Source organism: Gymnoscopelus microlampas (genome assembly GCF_963454915.1).
Source record: "Gymnoscopelus microlampas genome assembly, chromosome: 18".
NCBI lineage: Eukaryota > Metazoa > Chordata > Actinopteri > Myctophiformes > Myctophidae > Gymnoscopelus > Gymnoscopelus microlampas.
This window is the reverse complement of record NC_139955.1, coordinates 48,792,026-48,813,460: the sequence shown is the minus strand read 5'-3', so window position 1 is coordinate 48,813,460 and position 21,435 is coordinate 48,792,026. Positions and strand designations below refer to the sequence as shown.

At 40.1% G+C, this 21,435-nt stretch overlaps 1 protein-coding gene and 1 long non-coding RNA gene across 3 annotated transcripts; both read right to left on the bottom strand.

Moving 5' to 3' along the window:
* Window positions 1-222: 222 nt before the first annotated feature.
* Window positions 223-8,895, bottom strand: LOC311034258. The gene is made up of 4 exons (XR_014599583.1): window positions 8,757-8,895; window positions 3,167-3,493; window positions 2,866-3,003; window positions 223-570 (listed from the first exon to the last, which is right to left on the bottom strand). It is a non-coding gene; the product is annotated as an uncharacterized lncRNA (long non-coding RNA).
* A 3,771-nt stretch (window positions 8,896-12,666) lies between these two features.
* On the bottom strand, window positions 12,667-18,598 carry LOC311065606 (uncharacterized protein). 2 transcript variants are annotated; one of them, XM_084086040.1, is made up of 5 exons: window positions 18,461-18,598; window positions 15,387-15,607; window positions 14,130-14,301; window positions 13,042-13,161; window positions 12,667-12,764 (listed from the first exon to the last, which is right to left on the bottom strand). In XM_084086040.1, the coding sequence occupies exons 1-5, from the start codon at window positions 18,507-18,509 to the stop codon at window positions 12,733-12,735; spliced, it is 594 nt and encodes a 197-aa protein (XP_083942166.1). In that variant the 5' UTR covers window positions 18,510-18,598; the 3' UTR covers window positions 12,667-12,732. The 2 variants fall into 2 exon arrangements, with proteins under 2 accessions (XP_083942166.1, XP_083942167.1); XM_084086041.1 differs by having other exon boundaries at window positions 15,396-15,607.
* Window positions 18,599-21,435: the final 2,837 nt, after the last annotated feature.

Sequence of the window (21,435 nt, the reverse complement as noted above, 5' to 3'; positions counted from 1 at the left end):
CTACGAGCTTGTAGATCTGCTATTTTTGAAAAATCTTTGACAAATTTGTTCTCTTTAAAAAGTACAAAAATGTGCACACCTTTTCACGATCTTTCAAAAATAGCAGATCTACAAGCTCATAGCGCGGCACTCGGTGCCGCGCTATGAGCTTGTATATCTGCTATTTTTGAATAGCCAAATAAATCTAGAATGACAACAGCGTTCCCCAGTCTTAATGCTTAAAAAGGTCTTAAAAGTCCCTAAATTGTCACTTTACTGTCATCTGGCGACCCCCCCAAAATCATGTGGGAATCAGGTTGAGAACCACTGCTTTAAACTGGTGGAAACGCAGGCCGGTTGGCACCTCCCTGCATGGTTCCTGTGAAAGCACCAAAGGTTCTAAGTATCTATAGAACCAACGTTCTCACTGTCCGGTTCTTATCCCAGCGTAGATGGTGTCTGTCTGTCCGTCCTCGGGCGTGTCTGTCTGTCTGTCCTCAGCTGTCTGTCTGCTAGGAGCCTGGACCTCCACCGCCCCCCCACTCTGTTTACTCCTGGACCTGAACACTGAGATGTCTGCATAGGTCACCTCTGTGTGGAGAGAGAGAGAGAGAGAGAGAGAGAGAGAGAGAGAGAGAGAGAGAGAGAGAGAGAGAGAGACAGACAGAGGTCAGACATCATGTTCACATGTCTCCCCCTTTCTCCTCTCCCTCCATTGGCTCGGTTCCTGCCCTCACAGAGTATAAAACACTGATTGGCCTACAAAGCCATAGACATTTAAAGGTAGGCGCCTCCTCTTCTAACTCTGGGGCGTCTGTATCTGCGGGCACCAGGCACCACTGATATTAAAGCAACATATGTTTTTTCAAAAAACTGTATTTAGAAGACATTAAGTAGAATCCCCAGAAGCAGAAGATTTGAGTTACAAATGTTTGCTTTAAAAATAAATATATATATTCAAAGATTTGCACACATTTTCACAATCTTTTTTTTTTTAGATCTACAAGCTCATAGCTCATAGCTATGAGCTATGAGCTATGAGCTATGAGCTTGTAGAGCTGCTATTTTTGAATAGCCAAATAAATAGAAAAATGACACAGATGCGTTCCCGGTCTTAATGGGTTAAGCTTAACGAAAGGCATGACCCCTCCAACCCTACAACCTCCCAAAGATCCCCCTCCTCCCCATCCGGCTTCCCTTCTCTGAACAAGACCAGGAGACCTGGTTCTGCCAGACCCAGAATAAGTACTTTATAAGATCAGAGCCGGACTTCACATGACGTGTCAGCCTGTGTCTATGCCCATGTATGCCCAGTACTTGAGAAAGGGGGACAGACTTGTATGGCTGGGGCCTAAGGACAAAGTGACCATGCCCATGTATGGAGAAAACAGGTACAAAGCATCAGTTGTGTTCATATACGTCGGCCAAACCATAGACATAAAGGTAGACGCCTCCTCTGGCTCTGAGGCGTCTGTATCTCGGGCGTACACCAGCTTCCGCCCTCAGTCGCGCGCGTCACAGAAGGGGACGTTCAGTAGGCCAATCAGAGGCCTACCTTCTGTAACGCACGCGACTGAGGGCGGAAGCAATACAAGGGTATTGCGATACAGGTCGCTCCAATGAACTGCAGAGGCCAATGAGGTATATCTATGTTTCTATATCTATGGGCCAAACCGTTGATTCAAACCTCCAGAGGTCTTCAGCGATGTACACATCAACATCTGCTGTATAAATCAGGGGTCTTCAACGTTTTCAGGCCAAGGACCCCCTAGCTGAGAGAGAGATGAAGCAGGGACCCCCTACTCTATATTGTATAAAATTGTGTTTCAGATTCAACGATTTTTGTTTACGTGGTCTGCTCTTTTTTCCCTCTACACCGATAGCTCTTTGCCAAAAATAGCAGATCTACAAGCTCACAACGCCTCGCAGCGCGAGACGTTGTGAGCTTGTAGATCTGCTATTTTTGGCTAAAGTTCTCCTCAGAAAAGGGGATGCTAGGGTTCAAGTGGTTAAGGTAAAAAAAGAAATGTATCACACAAAGATTTGGCGGACCCCTGTAGTAACTCTGAGGACCCCCTAGGGGTCCCGGACCCCCTGTTGAAGACCCCTGGTCTAAATGAACACTGCTCTACACCAGACTCCATTCAAGCGAAAATGCCAAGATTTCAGGATTTCAATTCAAAAATAGCAAAAAATAGCAGATCTACAAGTTTTAAACAACGTGTTTTGAGCTTGTAGATCGGCTCTTTTTGCTACTTTTGTGTGACATACTAGAATGACGAAGTATAGGACATAGATTTATGAAAAAAGTTGAAATATGGAGATAAGAGGTTTCTGCCCGACAACAACACTATGCAACGTGGAGAATGAGTGAATAATTATAGTGACGCTGTCCAGTGGTGGAAAAAGTACTCAAATGTTTTACTCAAGTAAAAGTATCAATACTGCAATGTAGAAATACTCTGTTACAAGTAAAAGTCCGGAATAGGACTTTTCACAAGTTTTTAAATTGATAAAAATATTTTGGAAATAGGAGATCTACAAGCTCACAATGCGTTGCATTGTGAGCTTGTAGATCGGCTATTTTCAAAAAGCCGAAATGTATATAGAGCTGAAGTGCTTAATTTATGTTTTGTAATAATAATTAAGTAATTAGTAATAGTAACTAAAGTTTTCAAATAATTGTACTGGAGTCAAAGTAAAATATTTGCCTCTGAGATGTAGTGGAGTAGAATTAAAAGTAGTGAATTGGAAATACTCCAGTAAAGTAAAAGTACATCAAAATTGTACTTAAGTACAGGACTTGAGTAAATGTACTTAATTACTTTGCACCACTGGTGCCTCCATCATCAAAGTGTCCATTCCCAAAGCTGGCCTGGTTCATACCTTGCTCCTGCTCTCTGCTCCTCTGATGCTGAACACAGCTCCCTCTAATGGCCAACACCAGTACAACAAGCACAGCAGCTGCAGCTGACATCATGACATAGTAATAAGATCTGCCAGGGTCTGGAACAGGAGAAACATCTGAAATATCTGAAATATTACAATAGATATTGTACTTAAACTTAACAATAGAAAAGTGACCTTCTCTCTGAGAGATACTGGAACATGTTGTTGTTGTTGTTGTTGTTGTTGTTGTTGTGAATGATTGATTATTTTATATCAGTTGTTATTAGTAACACTTTACCTTGAACAGACAGATGGAGATGTTTAGTTTCTATGAGCTTTCCGTCATTAGTTATTTCAAGGACATATTGAGCTTCATCACTCCTTGTGATGTCACTCATCTTAAATGTCCCACTACTGACATCAAAGGATGATCTGTGTTTGTAAGACTCAGGAATCACATGTGGTTTATTGTTTTTAACCTTGAGTATTACTAATGTGTTGTTTTGTTTCCATGTGTATTCAAGTCCTGTCTCAATATTCTCCACCAGTCGTAGATGAACAGTTCCATTCACAGCTGCATAACATTGAGTTCCATTCTGTCTGGCATCACAGTGGGTCTCTATACCTGTATAGTATGAAATATAAGATAAATAAATAACATCACAGTGGGTCTCTATACCTGTATAGTATGACATATAAGATAAATAAATAACATCACAGTGGGTCTGCATACCTGTATAATATGAAATATAAAATAAAGTAGAAAAAGTGCTCCTCGGAGCACAACTCTCCGCCAGCAGACTTGTGTTGGGAATGTTGGGAATGTTCTAATTCTTATGTTCTAACTGTCCTATCCGTCCTGTCTGTATAAGTGTCCGATCCGTCCTGTCTGTATAAGTGTCCTATCCGTCCTGTCTGTATAAGTGTCCTATCCCTCCTGTCTGTATAAGTGTCCTATCCGTCCTGTCTGTATAAGTGTCCTATCCCTCCTGTCTGTATAAGTGTCCTATCCGTCCTGTCTGTATAAGTGTCCTATCCCTCCTGTCTGTATAAGTGTCCTATCCGTCCTGTCTGTATAAGTGTCCTATCCGTCCTGTCTGTATAAGTGTCCTATCCCTCCTGTCTGTATAAGTGTCCTATCCGTCCTGTCTGTATAAGTGTCCTATCCGTCCTGTCTGTATAAGTGTCCTATCCCTCCTGTCTGTATAAGTGTCCTATCCGTCCTGTCTGTATAAGTGTCCTATCCCTCCTGTCTGTATAAGTGTCCTATCCGTCCTGTCTATGTAAGTGTCCTATCCGTCCTGTCTGTGTAAGTGTCCTATCTGTCCTGTCTGTGTAAGTGTCCTATCCAATTGTTACAGTATCCGCCATTTCTCAGCCATTTCGTGATTGTTCCTGTCTTACCTCACTTTGAAAGAGGCACAGACTCTTTCAAAGTGACACATGTATTTATAGGCCGTATTTATAGGCCGTTATACCGAATATAAGAGAACATTAGAACATGTTCTCTTATGTTCTAATTCTTACAAAAAATCCGTCCTGTCTGTAGTGTCCTATCCGTCCTGTCTGTATAAGTGTCCTATTCGTCCTGTCTGTATAAGTGTCCTATCCGTCCTGTCTATGTAAGTGTCCTATCCCTCCTGTCTGTGTAAGTGTCCTATCTGTCCATTTCTCAGCCATGTCAACTCGAAATCATGCTCGCTGGCTTGGGCGCTTAGCTGTTAACTAAGCATTTGTAGGATCGAGGCCTTCCCATCTAGAGAGGCTTTAGCTTAATTAAAGTATCTGCTTTGCATGCAGGATTGTTGGAACTGTCTTACCTCACTTTGACAGAGGCACAGACTCTGTCAAAGTCACATATGTATTTTATAGGCCGCTATACGTCACTAGCCAATCGGATCACACTATTTCACCGTATTGTCACGTGTCACGTGAGGCTTGACCAATGTTAGTCCCAGTTTCAGAAAGTGAAAACAAACTCTCCTGGCGGAGAGAATAAATAACATCACAGTGGGTCTGTATACAGTACCTGTATAGTATATGAAATATAAGATAAAAACATTAGGAAAATCTATATTTCTTATAATCATGACTGATCGTTTAACGGCTAACTTCACCCTAAAATAAGAATTCATTCTATAATATTGTTTTAGCTACAGTGACGTCATTCCCTACAGTAATGTGCAAATAGGAGAAGGAAATGGTACAAATGGTGTGTGTGTGTGTGTGCGTGTGCGTGTGCGTGTGCGTGTGCGTGTGCGCGTGCGCGTGCGCGTGTGCGTGTGTGTGTGTGTGTGTGCATGACTGATTCAACCTGTATGTCATTGGTTCTCAAAGTGGGGTCCGGAGACCACCAGGGGGTCTCCAGCAAAAATGTATTTCACAAGTTTTGAAATGTATAAAATGTATAAAAATCTTTTGAAAATAGCAGATCTACAAGCTCACAATGTGAGCTTGTAGATCTGCTATTTTCAAAAGGCCGAGATGTATGTATATATATATATATATATATATATATATATATATATATATATATATATATATATATATATATATATAGGGCTGAAGTGGGTAATGTATGTTTTGTATTAATAATCAAATGTAACTAGTAACTAAAGTGTTAACATAATTGTAGTGCATTAAAAATACAATATTTGCCTCTGAGATGTAGGGGAGTAGAAGTACTGAAAATTGGACAAAGTAAAAAAAAAAAAACTCAAAATTGAACTTAAGTACAGTACTTGAGTAAATGTACTTAGTTACTTTACACCACTGTGTGTAAGTAACTTATTGCGTGCCTGTGGTAAAGACAGGACGGCACTAATAGAGGAAGAGGAGGAGTTATTGTGCTAAAGACGCACAAACAGAGGAAGAAGAGGAGTGAAAAAAACAGAAGCTGAGGTTAAGATGTCAGCGTTATATTTATCTTTCATCTGTTTATAATGTCTCTACACTGTTAAATGATTAGTGTTAACTTTACACATGTAACCAAATGGACCCTGAGTGTACAAATGTAACCAAATGGACCCTGAGTGTACAAATGTAACCAAATGGACCCTGACTGTACAAATGTAACCAAATGGACCCTGAGTGTACAAATGTAACCAAATGGACCCGTAACGGTCAATTGACTCTGAGGATTTAACTGTGTGTGCTCAGAGCAAACCTACATTTTACTTTTTCTTTGTCCTTTCTGAGAATTACATTAAAAGTGATTGTACAGATTATTATCTGAATAATCAATGGATACATTTACAGCAAACATGTATGAGGCTTGGCTGATAAGCACTCACACCTGGCTTGAGTCAACATCACACACACACACACACACACACACACACACACACACACACACACACACACACACACACACACACACACACACACACACACACACACACACACACACACACACACACACACACACACACACACACACACACACACACACACACACACCTCAGAGATGGCACAACAGCAGGAGTCAGCCCAGATCCTTATCCAGACATCAGGGATGTAAAAACCTGACTATACTGTAACTGCTCCTTACTGGCCTCCCTGCATGCTCACTTCCTCACCACGCCTGGTCTTCAACCAGCCAAAATGTCCATGTCTCCTCCTTCTCCTCTCCCTTCATTGGAACCCATGCTGCTCACAGACTGTATAAAACACTGATGTTGGCCTACAAAGCATCCAAACACATGACCCCCCCCCCCATAATACAGGACCTTCAGACATGATCCAACCCTACAACCCCTCCTCCTCCTCTCTCAGATCAGCTGACACAGGGAAGCTGTCTGAACCTTCTCTAAAACAATGGTTCTGTGGGGTCGTGACCCCCAGGGGGGTCCCCACATGATTTTCTTGGGGGTCCCCAGATGACAATTTAAGGACTTTTAAGACCTTTTTAATACAAACAAATTATAATGAATAGAAATGAAATGAAAAAGCTCAAAAGCTTGTAGATCAGCTATTTTTCACAATATTTATCTGTGGGAACTGAGTCAACCTAAATTATAATGCCACAACTCTTGTCTGAGTGGGGGGTCCCCAGTTCAAATATGATTATTGGGGGGGGGGGGGGGGGGTCACGGCCTGCAAAGGTTGAGAAACACTGATCTAAAAGACCCTGGACAACGCTGATGATCTCCCCGTCTCCCCATCTCCTCTCCTCCTCTCCCTGTCTCCCCATCTCCTCTCCTCCTCTCCCTGTCTCCCCATCTCCTCTCCTCCTCTCCCTGTCTCCCCATCTCCTCTCCTCCTCTCCCTGTCTCCCCATCTCCTCTCCTCCTCTCCCTGTCTCCCCATCTCCCCATTCCCCCCCCACCTTAAGGTAGTAGATCTCAAAGTGTGTCCAGGGACAACACAATGTGTTCATACAGCATCACAACCATTTTAACCACTTTATCCATATTCTATGAATTACATTGGCTATTGAAAAATAGCAGATATACAAGCTCACAGCGTGTCACTTCGTACCGTGCTGCGAGCTTGTATATCTGCTATTTTTTACTATTTTATGTTTTTTATCTTGAAAGTATTGGAAAACCAACTATCAAAGTGGGGGTCCTTGACACGAAAACGTTTGAGAACCTCTGCCTCCTCAAGCCACAAACCTCCTCTCAACCCCCCCCCCCCCCCCCCCCCAAAAAAAACCTCCTGCTTAGCTGACCCTCTAATGAGGAACACCCAAAAGTATTCAAATGTTTTACTTAAGCAGAAGTATTAATACTCTTATTAAAACAAGTCGGAGAAAAAGAAAAGTCCAAGTAAAGAAAGAAAAGTGTTCTTTCTCTACTTGGAGACATGTTTCTATTTTTTTTTCTCAGATGTGTTGTTTGTTGCAGACATTTGTTCCCTGTATTGAAACACTTTGAGATCTGTTTTAATGTAAAGTGCAGTATGAACTACAAGAAGTGCTCCTCGGAGCACAGGTCTCCTCCAGGTCAGGTAGGTTATTGTGGGCCACAGCAATGTTCGGAATTCATCAATCAGGATGGAATATGAAAAAATGTGAAAGACCCGTTTTGTTTAATGACTATAGAGATACTGTGTACAGATTTGTGTGACCAGTGGTTTTCAACCGGTGGTCCAGGGACCACCAGTGGTCCTTGAGGGAGTACCAGGGGGTCCCCAGCAAAATTAGTTAACATAGCGTCACAATCATTTTTAACCACTTAGCTTTGGCTATTCAAAAATAGCAGATCTACAAGCTCATCGCGCGGCACCGAGTGCCGCGCGATGAGCCTTGAAAAACTTTTTCAAAACCTTGAAAAAGTGTGCATGTCTTGAATATTTATACTTTTTAAAGCCAAGCTTAACTGATATCTTTGCTTCTGAGGGTCCCTGGCACAAAACATTTTCAAAAGGGGGTCCGCGGCCAAATGTATATCAATTTAGGGGTCCTTGGCATGAAAAAGGTTGAAAACCACTGGCCTATACTGTCAAAAACCGGCCTCCTGGTGGTGCTTTTTTTTTATTTATTTTTTTATCTTTAAAGTAATGGAAAACCAAATACATATCAATGTGGGGGTCCCTGACATGACAACGTTTGAGAACCTCTGGGCACAAACTTCCTCTCAACACCTCCGTTCTGAAAACAATAAACCCCCCCCCCCCCCCCTAACCACCTGAGAGGACCAGTCTGTAGAACTCACTACCTGACAGTGGTGGAAAAAGTACTCACATTTCTTACTTAAGTAAAAGTATCAATACTGCAAAGTGGAAATACTCTGTTAGAGGTAAAAGTCCAGAATAAAAAAATGTACAGACAGACAGACAGACAGACAGACAGACAGACAGACAGACAGACAGACAGACAGACAGACAGCAGTAATAATACTTTGTTATGACACACAGATGAAAACCAAAGAATTAAAGACACTCACTTTGACACACTGCAGACAACGCCAGCAGAATCCCAAACACAGTCTTCATAACTCCTTACAATATGATGATAATAATAATAATAATAATAATATGATCTTCTGTGTTAATAAATGCTGGCTATGAGCTGTAAGAGGAAAGAGTTAAATGACAAAGTTGTTTGGACGCATAAAGCTTGGGTTTAACCCCTTCCCTCCCAGGCCCCTCCCACAGTAACCCTAACCCTTTCTTTCTGAGTCTGTGTGAAAAGAGGAAATGAAAAGCAACCGTCATCTTAAAGCAGCACACCAGCCTTTTAAAGGGATAGTTCACCCAAAAACAAATCACTTTTATCAATGGATTAGTCACCCCATGGAGACTTCAATCCATGGATTTTTTTGCCAATAATTTGAGGTATCTATTACTTTACTGGAGTATTCTACTACTCCATACATCTCAGAGGCAAACACTGTACTTTTACTCCACTACAATTATTTGACTGGCTAGTTTCTTTGCAGATATAAATTATTATATAATAAAACATACATTAACCTATTAGCCTATTTTATACATAGGCAGTATGAAAATAGCAGATCTACAAGCTCACAACGTGTCACATCGCGATGCGTTGATGCATTCAAAGGTTTGAAACAAAGTGAATGCAAAACATTGAGATAATGCAGTTCATCCCAAGCTATAGCCTTTCCTAATGTGGATGTATAACTATTTCTGAAAGACAAATGGACAATTCTTATGGTTTTGATAGTTTTCTCTCTTAAGTTACATTGTAACACAGCTATGTTTACACATCTATTTAATTGTACATACATTGTTTTGTTATGATAGTTTTGTTCCACTTTGGCAACGTAAACATTATGTTTTCTCAGGCTAATAAAGCCTTTTGTATAGGCTCTATGCACAGCAGCCATATTGGGAATGATTTGGGCCCCTTCCTTACTTCCTTCACAGGTGTTACCAATGATACTAATTAAGGCTCTGTTCCGTTTAGTGTGGCACAGTGGTTGTCTTATTTTCAAGGACCCCCATAACTCTCAGAGTTACACACCCACCATAAGGGGCCATTTGGGAACCAAAATGGAGTGTTTCTAGTGAGCCAACATGCACGATATCAGCACCCTGACCAGAATGGAACAGAGCCTTCATTAGTATCATTGGTAACACCTGTTAAGGAAGTAAGAAGAGGCCCAATTTCTTTCCAATATGGCTGCTGTGCATAGATAGAGCCTATTGAATATAGGACTGTCTGCAGCAGACTGTGTTTAAGTGGAAGCACTCTGTGAAGGCCTTATGAGCAGTGTTGCCAGGTCTGCTTAGTGCTCATTATAATTTCCCCCCAAGATTTTATTAGAAAATAGCAGATCTACAAGCTCACAACGCGTCGCAACGCGTTGTGAGCTTGTAGATCTGCTATTTTCACATAGCTGATGCATGTGTTTAAAGTGCTCATGTGGTCCATAGTCGCTTCTTTTGGGCTTGTTTTCCTAGACCTGGGTGCTCGTTTCTCTCACGGAATCTGGCAACACTGTTTATGAGCACCAAGTGGACAGGCACTATATTATCTCTGTTGTCGGGCAGAAACCAGAATATTAACTTTCCAGGAAATGGCAAAAAAAAAAAAACAGCAACACAATCCTGCCTCATCACAGTTAGTATGGTGACTTACTAGAATGTGTCCTTATATTATCATCACTTTACCCACATACATTATATTATATTATTATTATATTAAATACATTATATTATCATCACTTTACCCACATACATTATATTATATAATTATTATATTAAATACATTATATTATCATCACTTTACCCACATACATTATATTATATAATTATTATATTAAATACATTATATTATCATCACTTTACCCACATACATTATATTATATTATTATTATATTAAATACATTATATTATCATCACTTTACCCACATACATTATATTATATTATTATTATATTAAATACATTATATTATCATCACTTTACCCACATACATTATATTATATAATTATTATATTAAATACATTATATTATCATCACTTTACCCACATACATTATATTATATTATTATTATATTAAATACATTATATTATCATCACTTTACCCACATACATTATATTATATTATTATTATATTAAATACATTATATTATCATCACTTTACCCACATACATTATATTATATAATTATTATATTAAATACATTATATTATCATCACTTTACCCACATACATTATATTATATAATTATTATATTAAATACATTATATTATCATCACTTTACCCACATACATTATATTATATTATTATTATATTAAATACATTATATTATCATCACTTTACCCACATACATTATATTATATAATTATTATATTAAATACATTATATTATCATCACTTTACCCACATACATTATATTATATAATTATTATATTAAATACATTATATTATCATCACTTTACCCACATACATTATATTATATAATTATTATATTAAATACATTATATTATCATCACTTTACCCACATACATTATATTATATAATTATTATATTAAATACATTATATTATCATCACTTTACCCACATACAGCTCAAGTGGACTTAGGGTGCGGTCACACCGAACTGTTTTTTTGGTAAAATCCTCGAATAGCAACAAACCGCTCCGTTCCCAAACTTCCCATTGAAAAGCATCCGCCCGTAAAGGCAGATTTAAAGTTAGGTGTGACCGCACCCCAGGAGGTTTTTGACAATTAATGTGGAGATGTTTTTTTTTATTTTCCCGTCTGACTTTGTCATTCCAATCCAGTGCTACTCAACCTGCGGCCCGCGGCCCACATGCCGTGTCAGGAACTGGTGTTGTTGTAGGACCCAAGGGCAGGAACCCAGACAACGCAGGAGATGAGGATCACAAACTTAACTTTACTACCAATGACATGGATGAACAATGACACAACTCACAGAAACACTAGTAACTAATACAATAACTGCACTCATACACAGGCAACATAGAACCTGACACACATCTTATGACTCAGCACTAAACACACAGAAACACACAGTCTTTATTCACCTGTTTCCTAGGCTTTCCACTTCCTATGTGTGTTCCACTTCCTGTCGATTTGATCCAATGAAATCCAATGAAACTGGTCAGATGACTAATGATATCCAATGAAATCCGACAGGAAGTGGAAAACACACAGCCTAGGAAACAGGTGAATAGTCTCTTGGAGCTCATCACCCAACCAGGCTCAGCTGATCCTCACAGGTGACAGCACTCAAAGCAATCAGAGTCTTGGCCTCAGGTAGAAGGGAGAGCAGGTGATTGGCTGAGGGGAAATAGGAGCAGGGCAAGGTAGGGGCAGAAGCACACTGGGTGCATACACACATGTCCGTTCGCGACCGTTCCGTGTCCGTTTCATACCGTTTCTGTTCGCCGGAAGTCCCATCCACTCCCATGTTAAAAAAAAACGGGACCCCGTTTTTTTTTTTAACATGGGAGTGGATGGAACTTCCGGCGAACGGAAACGGTCGCAAACGGAGATGTGTGTATGTACCCAGTCAGTGACTGAACAGTCACATCAGGGACACAACAGGGGCCGTGATCGTGACATGCGACAGAAAGCTGTGTTCCAAAGGATCCGATGTATTTATTATTTAGTCACCAGCTCTTGTAAACATATGAGTTGTTCATGATCAGATCAATGAATCATAAACATATGAGTTGTTCATGATCAATGAATCATAAACATATGAGTTGTTTATGATCAATGAATCATAAACATATGAGTTGTTCATGATCAATGAATCATAAAGAGTTGTTTATGATCAATGAATCATAAACATATGAGTTGTTCATGATCAATGAATCATAAAGAGTTGTTTATGATCAATGAATCATAAACATATGAGTTGTTCATGATCAATGAATCATAAAGAGTTGTTTATGATCAGTATCAGGTGTTGTTCGTTCTCTTCAGGTCATTTCAGTGGACTCAGTCGCTGACCAGAGTCTATAGAATGAAGACATAACACATAGACATAACACAAAATGTATTTGTTATTTTCATCAGGACACTTTGAAAAGGTTTCATGAAATACTTTAGCTGTATTTGGTATAACACTATAGTGTAACTACGGAAGTACGTTTTTAGTCGACTAATTCAACTGTAGATTTAGTCGACTAAAATCGTATGATATTTAGTTGACTACTAAACTGGACTAAAACTAAAACATGTCAGTGACAAAAATATAACAGACTGAAATGTGAGTCAAACTAAATGAACTCACCAGGATGCTTCTTCTTCCTACAGAGACAGCAGGTTGTCATGACAACCAGCACAATGAGGAGGAGACCTGCTGATGCTCCTGATGCGACAAACACCAGCAGGAGAGGAAAGCTGGCGTTTTCTGACCACAAACAAACAAACAAACAAACATCCATATTTACATAGAGTATACAGAAGTCCTGATGTCACTCCCTCCCAATAATATATATCAACGCTAGGGATGTCCGATATTATCGGCCTCCCAATATTATTATTATATCTGTAGCAGTTTTGGGGGAAAAAAAGTTAAAGGAGTTCTTACTGTATGGTGTGTGTGATATGAAACGTGAGCTTACCATAATCACTGTAATCCTTAATCATATTCCATCATAGAGCACCGAAGTCTGACGTAATTTACACATCCTACCTGGATCGCGTTTTTTCCATCCCGTTCTGAATCCCCAAAGACATATTTAATATCACGTCAAATAAGAACTGTGTTCCAAAAATAAACAAATGACCCCGGAGGTTTGACTCTTATGGATATGAAGCATCAACTGACGGTGAGAAAACATTAATGTTACTTCAGACGAATTAGTTACATTTTCGCCAGAAACAGACTGTATCAAATATAAGTGACTGACTATCATAAACTATACAGAACCTCCTCCCTGACAATGACGCCGAGACAGTTTTTTTATTTTTGGACCACAATTCTTATATGAGACGGTTCTATGATGACCCAATGTTATTCTCCATAGAGAAATTATTACTTTATGAACCAGGGGATGAACGAGTGACGTCAGGACTTCTGTTCTCTATTGACCAACATCTAATCTAAGATTAGAGGGGACTCCTTCAAATGACCACGAGTGAGTCCTGGGACTCACTTTATTGAAAACCTAACAACATCACTGTATTAGATATTATGTTGATATTATAGCTATTTTATTTTATTAGATATGTGATGTTGTTACCTGACAATTAGTTGACTTTTGGTGAAAAGGCCTGCATATATCGGTATCGGAAATTAGGAGTTGGTAAAAAAAGTTAGGAGTTGGAAAAAAAGTCAATATTGAACATCCCTAATCAACGCTAGCTCAATAATACCTTTATGTGTGACGCTCAGTAGGAGGTGTTTCTTGCGCTCCAGAATGCCGTCCACTTTGAACACCTCCAGGATGTATTCTCCAGCGTCACTCCATTCTGCCCGGCGGAGCTGGAACGTCCCGTTCTGCACGAAGAACCACGTTCGGTTCCTCAGCGCCTCCGTGATGGTCACCTAGCAGGGGTGGAAAAAGTCCGGAATTCAAAATTTACTTGAGTAAAAGCACAAAAAAGTATTGGTGTCAAAATGGACTTTAAAGTACCAAAAGTAAAATAGTCATTATGCAGAATGTTCCATGTCCCAAGCTCACAATGCGTCGCATCGAGTGTTAAATAGATCTATATCGTGATAGTAATCATTACTATAGAGTGTTTGTTCAGTAACAGTGTTAAATAGCTCTATATCGTGATAGTAATCATTACTATAGAGTGTTTGTTCAGTAACAGTGTTAAATAGCTCTATATTGTGATAGTAGAGTGTTTGTTCTGTCTCTCCTCTGTCTCTGTATCTCTTTCTGTCTCTCCCTATCTCTCTCTCTCTCTCTCTCTCTCTCTCTCTCTCTCTCTCTCTCCTCTTTCCCCCGACACGGTCGAGGCAGAAGGCCGCCGCCCTAGAACCTAGGGTCTGCCTGACGTTTCTTCCAGTTAAGAGGGAGTTTTTCGTTGCCACTGTCGCAAACATTGCTTGTTCAGGGTGGGATTGTCGGGTCTCTTCTCTACATGTAAAGTGTTTTGAGACAACTTGTTGTGATTTGACACTTTAATAAAATTGAATTGAATTGAATTTGTTCAGTAACAGTGTTAAATAGCTCTATATTGTGATAGTAATCATTACTATAGAGTGTTTGTTCAGTAACAGTGTTAAATAGATCTATATTGTGATAGTAATCATTACTATAGAGTGTTTGTTCAGTAACAGTGTTAAATAGCACTATAACAACAAATAGCACTCAGTAACAGGAGTCTCCATGTCTCTCCAGCTCTTTAATAAACAGAAAATACATTTCTAGTTGGGTTGCAACAATTCAGCCAATCAGGAGAGAGTACCCCAGCTTCATTTATAGCGTTTAAGTTTCAATTTTGTTGTCTGCTCATTTCTTTGTGTCACCACTTCCAATTTCACTTGTTTAATGTGTAGCCTGTCTGAGTTCTCCATCCTGATTGGTTAAAATGTGTATCCCTACCTGAAAATGCATTTTCTGTTTATTAAAGATCTGGAGAGACATGATGTTAAGCCACATCAGTGGAATGGGTTCTTACTGGTTCTACCTTGTCTTTCTTGACTTTGAAAACCTCAAATGGATCGGTGGAATGGTTCTTCTTGCATTTCAGAATCAGACCAGAGGCGTTGGACATCAGCTGGATGGAGACGGTTCCTCCCAGAGCCACTGAGCACTCAGACCGGTTCCCCTGGGTCGCATCACACCTGACCTCACCGTCTGCAGAGGACCTGACCTCACCGTCTGCAGAGGACTGCTCAGCTGGACGGGGAACAATGATGCAAAAATGATACGTACTGTAGCCTGCGAGGTCAGTTCAGGCAGCATACACTGGAGAGGTTACATGCTGCTCATTACTACGTGGCTGTATACAGCGTCATGCAAGACCCATACGTCATACAATCAGCTGACCAATGGGGCGGGTTATTTAAGCTCACCTAAAGTCTGCGTTCCTTCTGCTTCGTGTGTTCTGGTTTGTTGTCATGCAGCGTTTGCTCCCACCACCACCCCAGCACCACCAGTAGGCTCTGCTGATGGTTCTGTTCCCCATGGGGGGTTGTTATTGTATATCTATCTCCCTGCTCTTAAAGGTTAATGATGGTTGTCTAAAATGTGCTGAGCAGGGAGAAACATATAGCTGAGCCTGAACACCAAGATAAAATATTACATCCACACTTTTATTCTCATTCTATTATGTTGGTTCAATCTATTTGTGAGTTATCAGACTTAACTCTGCAGTGGCGTGCACAGACATTTTGAGGGGCAGGTGCTCAAGTAATTTATACTTTTTTTTGTTTACTTGCTCTTTTTTCCCTCTACACCTATACCTCTTTGCCAAAAATAGCAGATCTACAAGCCCACAACGCCTCGCGCTGCGAGGCGTTGTGGGCTTGTAAGATCGGCTATTTTTGGCTAAAGTTCTCCTCAGAAAAGGGATGCTAGGTTTCGAGTGGTTATGGTAAAAATAAAAATCGTATCACATAAAGATTTGGCGGACCCCCTGTAGAAACTCTGAGGACCCCCTAGGGGTCCCAGACCCCCTGTTGAAGACCCCTGCTGTAAACTGAAAAAAAATAAACTTTTTTATTTATTTTTCAAAAGGGCACTTCTGGTCAAGAGGGCAAAGGGCAGGTGCTCTAGCACCACCTAGAGTCTATCTGTGCACGTCCCTGGAACTGTGTTCATTTTGTCCACTCATACTATGACGATTTTCCCCCCCTACTTTTTCCACTGACAAACTAAATAAAATCTAAATAAAAACTAAGCTATGATGACTAGAACTATGTCATCATAGCGTGTCATTCTGTGATGACGCACGCACGCACGCACGCACGCACGCACGCACGCACGCACGCACGCACGCACGCACGCACACACACACACACACACACACACACACACACACACACACACACACACACACACACACACACACACACACACACACACACACACTATTTAAGACACTCTGCTGGTTTTCACTTCAGTTTCAGTTCAATGTTTAAGGACAGAGAAGGAAGGTATGACCTTATAAGGAAAGAACACTTAGAAACAGCCTTATGTCCGTAGGTTACCACTCTAACACACTATGTGTATGTCAGTCTATGGGGATATGACTCTGGAATGAACTAGAGCACACATGGGCAACTGACGGCCCCCACCTTCACTTAATGCGGCCCACAGGTTAATATCAGAATATATATTATTATTAATTTCAGCTGTTACAATTTCAAACATGCAAACATGACCCGCTTTAATGACTTCAGTCTATATTAGTAGCTTAATAGCTTAACTAGTATAGAGGATATGCAAAAAAATACTTTCTGGCCTTGACAGCCCATGCATCCAAACAGAAAAGTCATATCTGATTGCATTAAACAACATTAAACAATGTTAAACTCATTTTGCATGTTTCTTTGCCACTCGATTTGCCACTCGATGTGCCATTCACTTTAAGCATGCGCATATCCTCTATTAAAATGTTAATGTCTTTTTTTATGTCCAATGTATTTGTATTTAAGTTCATGAAGGTAACATAAGTATAACTAAATGCATTTGAAATGAAATAAAAATGTTACTTTTAGGATTCCAATTTAAAAATAGCAAAAAAAAATCAGGATTCCAATTCAAAAATAGGTCGTAGCACGACTCGTTTTGAGCTTGTAGATCTGCTATTTTTGCTACTTTTGTGTGACATACGAAATACGGCATTAAATTAAAATACAGAGATAAGAGGTTTCTTTTTTTTTTTTTTTTAAGATATTTTTTTGGGCATTTTGCCTTTTATTGATAGATGACAGTAGACTGACAGGAAATGGGGAGAGAGATGGGGGGGTGACACGCAGCAAAGGTCGTCGGGATCGGGAGTCGAACCCGCGACACGCTGTCAGGCTGGCATTGCAACCTAGGGTGCCTGGACCGCCACGCTACGGCCCAGGCCAAGAGATAAGAAGTTTCTGCCCGACAGTATTACAGTATGTGTCCCTCTGGAGTGACCGTGTAAATATAGTGGTCCTCTGCATCATCAAAGTTGCATCACCTCTGATCTAGAGTCTAACTTAATGTGTAACATAGTTTTCTCACTCAACAGTAAACAGACCAACATACAGTATAAGTGTATACAGGGTATCTGTACATTTATAAAGTAAAGTAATCAACAATCAATACTATAAAACCTGGTCAAACATTTGGCATAGTAATAAAGTCATTAATTTTGTGATTTTGTATTTTACTACAATTCTGTAAAGTAACGTGTTTATTTTACTGACCAACAATAATGTTGTTTTATTAATTCATCCACGTTGTGCATGACCGTGACCTTCTGTGCACACACACACACACACACACACACACACACACACACACACACACACACACACACACACACACACACACACACACACACACACACACACACACACACACACACACACACACACACACACACACACACACACAGTATATATAATTGTTCTATACTATCCATTACTTGTTGATATTTCTGCCGGAAAAGAAGGAACCAGTCAAGTCAAGTTTCAATCTTGTGCAACAATGGTTCTGTAACATGTTTACATGCATAAAGTACATCACATTTAAAATGCATCCTCCTCTTACCGTGACTGACAGCAGCAAACAGCAGCAGCAGCAGCATCAGTTCCATCATAGAATCATGTATAACTGTGTGTCAGAAAACAGAAGAATAAAGAACAAAGTGATAAACGTGTTGGTTCGTTGCCAAGTAGGTGGTGCAGGCAGGATGCAGGGCATTGACACAACTGTCTTCACTTCCTGTTCACTAAACTCAACGCTATGTAAAAGGAAATACATGGGGGGGGGGGGCTTAATGTGGCCCAAGGGTCAATATCTGAAACGTCATCATCATATCAGTGGCTCTCAAACCTTTTCACGTTGTCGAGGACCCCCAAACTTTTGTGTGTTTGGCCGCAGACCCCCATCTGAAAAGGTTTTGACAGGGAGGCCCAGAGGAGAAGATTTATGTTAAAAAAAACCTATTCAAACTATTCATTTTTCTAAATATGTTTGTATTTTAAATAAATAGCAGATGTACTCATTGTTATAGCATGCAGTGTGTAAGCTGTAAGCTGTGTAACATGCACATAGAACTGTGTAACATGCACATAGAACTGTGTAACTGTGTAACATGCACATAGAACTGTGTAACATGCACATAGAACTGTGTAACTGTGTAACATGCACATAGGACTGTGTAACTGTGTAACATGCACATAGAACTGTGTAACTGTGTAACATGCACATAGAACTGTGTAACTGTGTAACATGCACATAGAACTGTGTAACATGCACATAGAACTGTGTAACTGTGTAACATGCACATAGAACTGTGTAACTGTGTAACATGCACATAGAACTGTGTAACTGTGTAACATGCACATAGAACTGTGTAACATGCACATAGAACTGTGTAACTGTGTAACATGCACATAGAACTGTGTAACATGCACATAGAACTGTGTAACTGTGTAACATGCACATAGAACTGTGTAACTGTGTAACATGCACATAGAACTGTGTAACATGCACATAGAACTGTGTAACTGTGTAACATGCACATAGAACTGTGTAACATGCACATAGAACTGTGTAACATGCACATAGGACTGTGTAACGTGCGTGCGTACACACACGTTTGTATTACTATACTTGTATGATTTATACTTAGTTATACAACTAAGTATAAATCATGTTTATCTCTAATTCCAATCCCTAAACCTAACCTCTAAATGTCTAATCCTGACCTGAATGATTTTCTAATTGTAAACGTATCTCTAATAATGTTTTTTTTCCTATTTTTTTCCATTTGTCTTGTGAGGACGAGGAGAACAGTCCTCACAATGCATATTTCTTCAAATTCTACTATACTTGGTCCTTGCAAGTATAGTAATACACACACACACACACACACACACACACACACACACACACACACACACACACACACACACACACACACACACACACACACACACACACACACACACACACACACACACACACAAGCTTACAAACGCTGCCAAGTGTGAACAGTGTGAATTATAGGAACTAGACCATACCCGGTGAAGTCCCCCTCCCCCTCTCTCTCTCTCTCCAGCCAGCAAGCATGGCCACATTCTTGGCATTCTTTGACATAAAAATGCGAATAAAGAGCTGAGATTTAGTGACATCGAAGAAGTGGCTCGACAGTTCCATGCACATGGTGATGGTCAATGGCTGTGTGCGATTTGAGAGCAATAGCGCCAGGCAGTGAGGAGAACAGGGCAGAAGATTATTTGACATAAAAATGGGAATAAACAGCTGAGATTTAGTGATTCGGAGTTCCATGCGCATGGTGATGGTGAATGGCTGTGCGCGATTTGAGAGCAATAGCTCCAGGCACCGAGGAGAACCGGGCAGAAACATGTTTGGGCTCACAGGTTGGGCTTCAGTGGTTTGGTCTCAGACAGACACTAACTACTACAGAGGTTACTAGAATTATAGGAGGATGACTCTGTCTGGGTGCATATCAATGGTCCATTGTGTGGCCTGTAAGAGCAAGCAGACCCCCATGCTCAACTACAACGTATTCAGAGTATAGAGGACACATACATCACCCTCACTATGCAACACTTTCAATAACAACACAGCAGGAGGAAACGGACACGTATTATCATCAGACGTGTGGGTGTGAAGTGTGGTTTACAGGACAACATGCAAACCACCACTTACACACTACAGGAGGCTCTTTTGACAGGCTTTGTAACGGGTTAACAAGATTCTTAGGGCTTATCTATAAATCATTATCATTCATGTTCATGTTATATAGAGTCTGGAACTACACCTCCTGAATGTTATATAGAGTCTGAACTACACCTCCTGAATGTTATATAGAGTCTGAACTACACCTCCTGAATGTTATATAGAGTCTGAACTACACCTCCTGAATGTTATATAGAGTCTGGAACTACACCTCCTGAATGTTATATAGAGTCTGAACTACACCTCCTGAATGCTATATAGAGTCTGAACTACACCTCCTGAATGTTATATAGAGTCTGAACTACACCTCCTGAATGTTATATAGAGTCTGAACTACACCTCCTGAATGTTATATAGAGTCTGAACTACACCTCCTGAATGTTATATAGAGTCTGGAACTACACCTCCTGAATGTTATATAGAGTCTGAACTACACCTCCTGAATGTTATATAGAGTCTGAACTACACCTCCTGAATGCTATATAGAGTCTGAACTACACCTCCTGAATGTTATATAGAGTCTGAACTACACCTCCTGAATGTTATATAGAGTCTGAACTACACCTCCTGAATGTTATATAGAGTCTGGAACTACACCTCCTGAATGTTATATAGAGTCTGAACTACACCTCCTGAATGCTATATAGAGTCTGAACTACACCTCCTGAATGTTATATAGAGTCTGAACTACACCTCCTGAATGTTATATAGAGTCTGAACTACACCTCCTGAATGTTATATAGAGTCTGGAACTACACCTCCTGAATGTTATATAGAGTCTGAACTACACCTCCTGAATGTTATATAGAGTCTGA

Bases quoted from the DNA above. Each gene is read 5' to 3' on its own strand.
- LOC311065606 (XM_084086040.1), bottom strand. From the start codon at position 18,509: ATGATGGAACTGATGCTGCTGCTGCTGCTGTTTGCTGCTGTCAGTCAC. The intron at 14,302-15,386 runs GTAAGAACCCAT...CACCCCTGCTAG, and splicing joins AGAAAGACAAGGTAGAACCA to GTGACCATCACGGAGGCGCT. The intron at 13,162-14,129 runs GTATTATTGAGC...GTTTGTGGTCAG, and splicing joins ACTGAGCGTCACACATAAAG to AAAACGCCAGCTTTCCTCTC.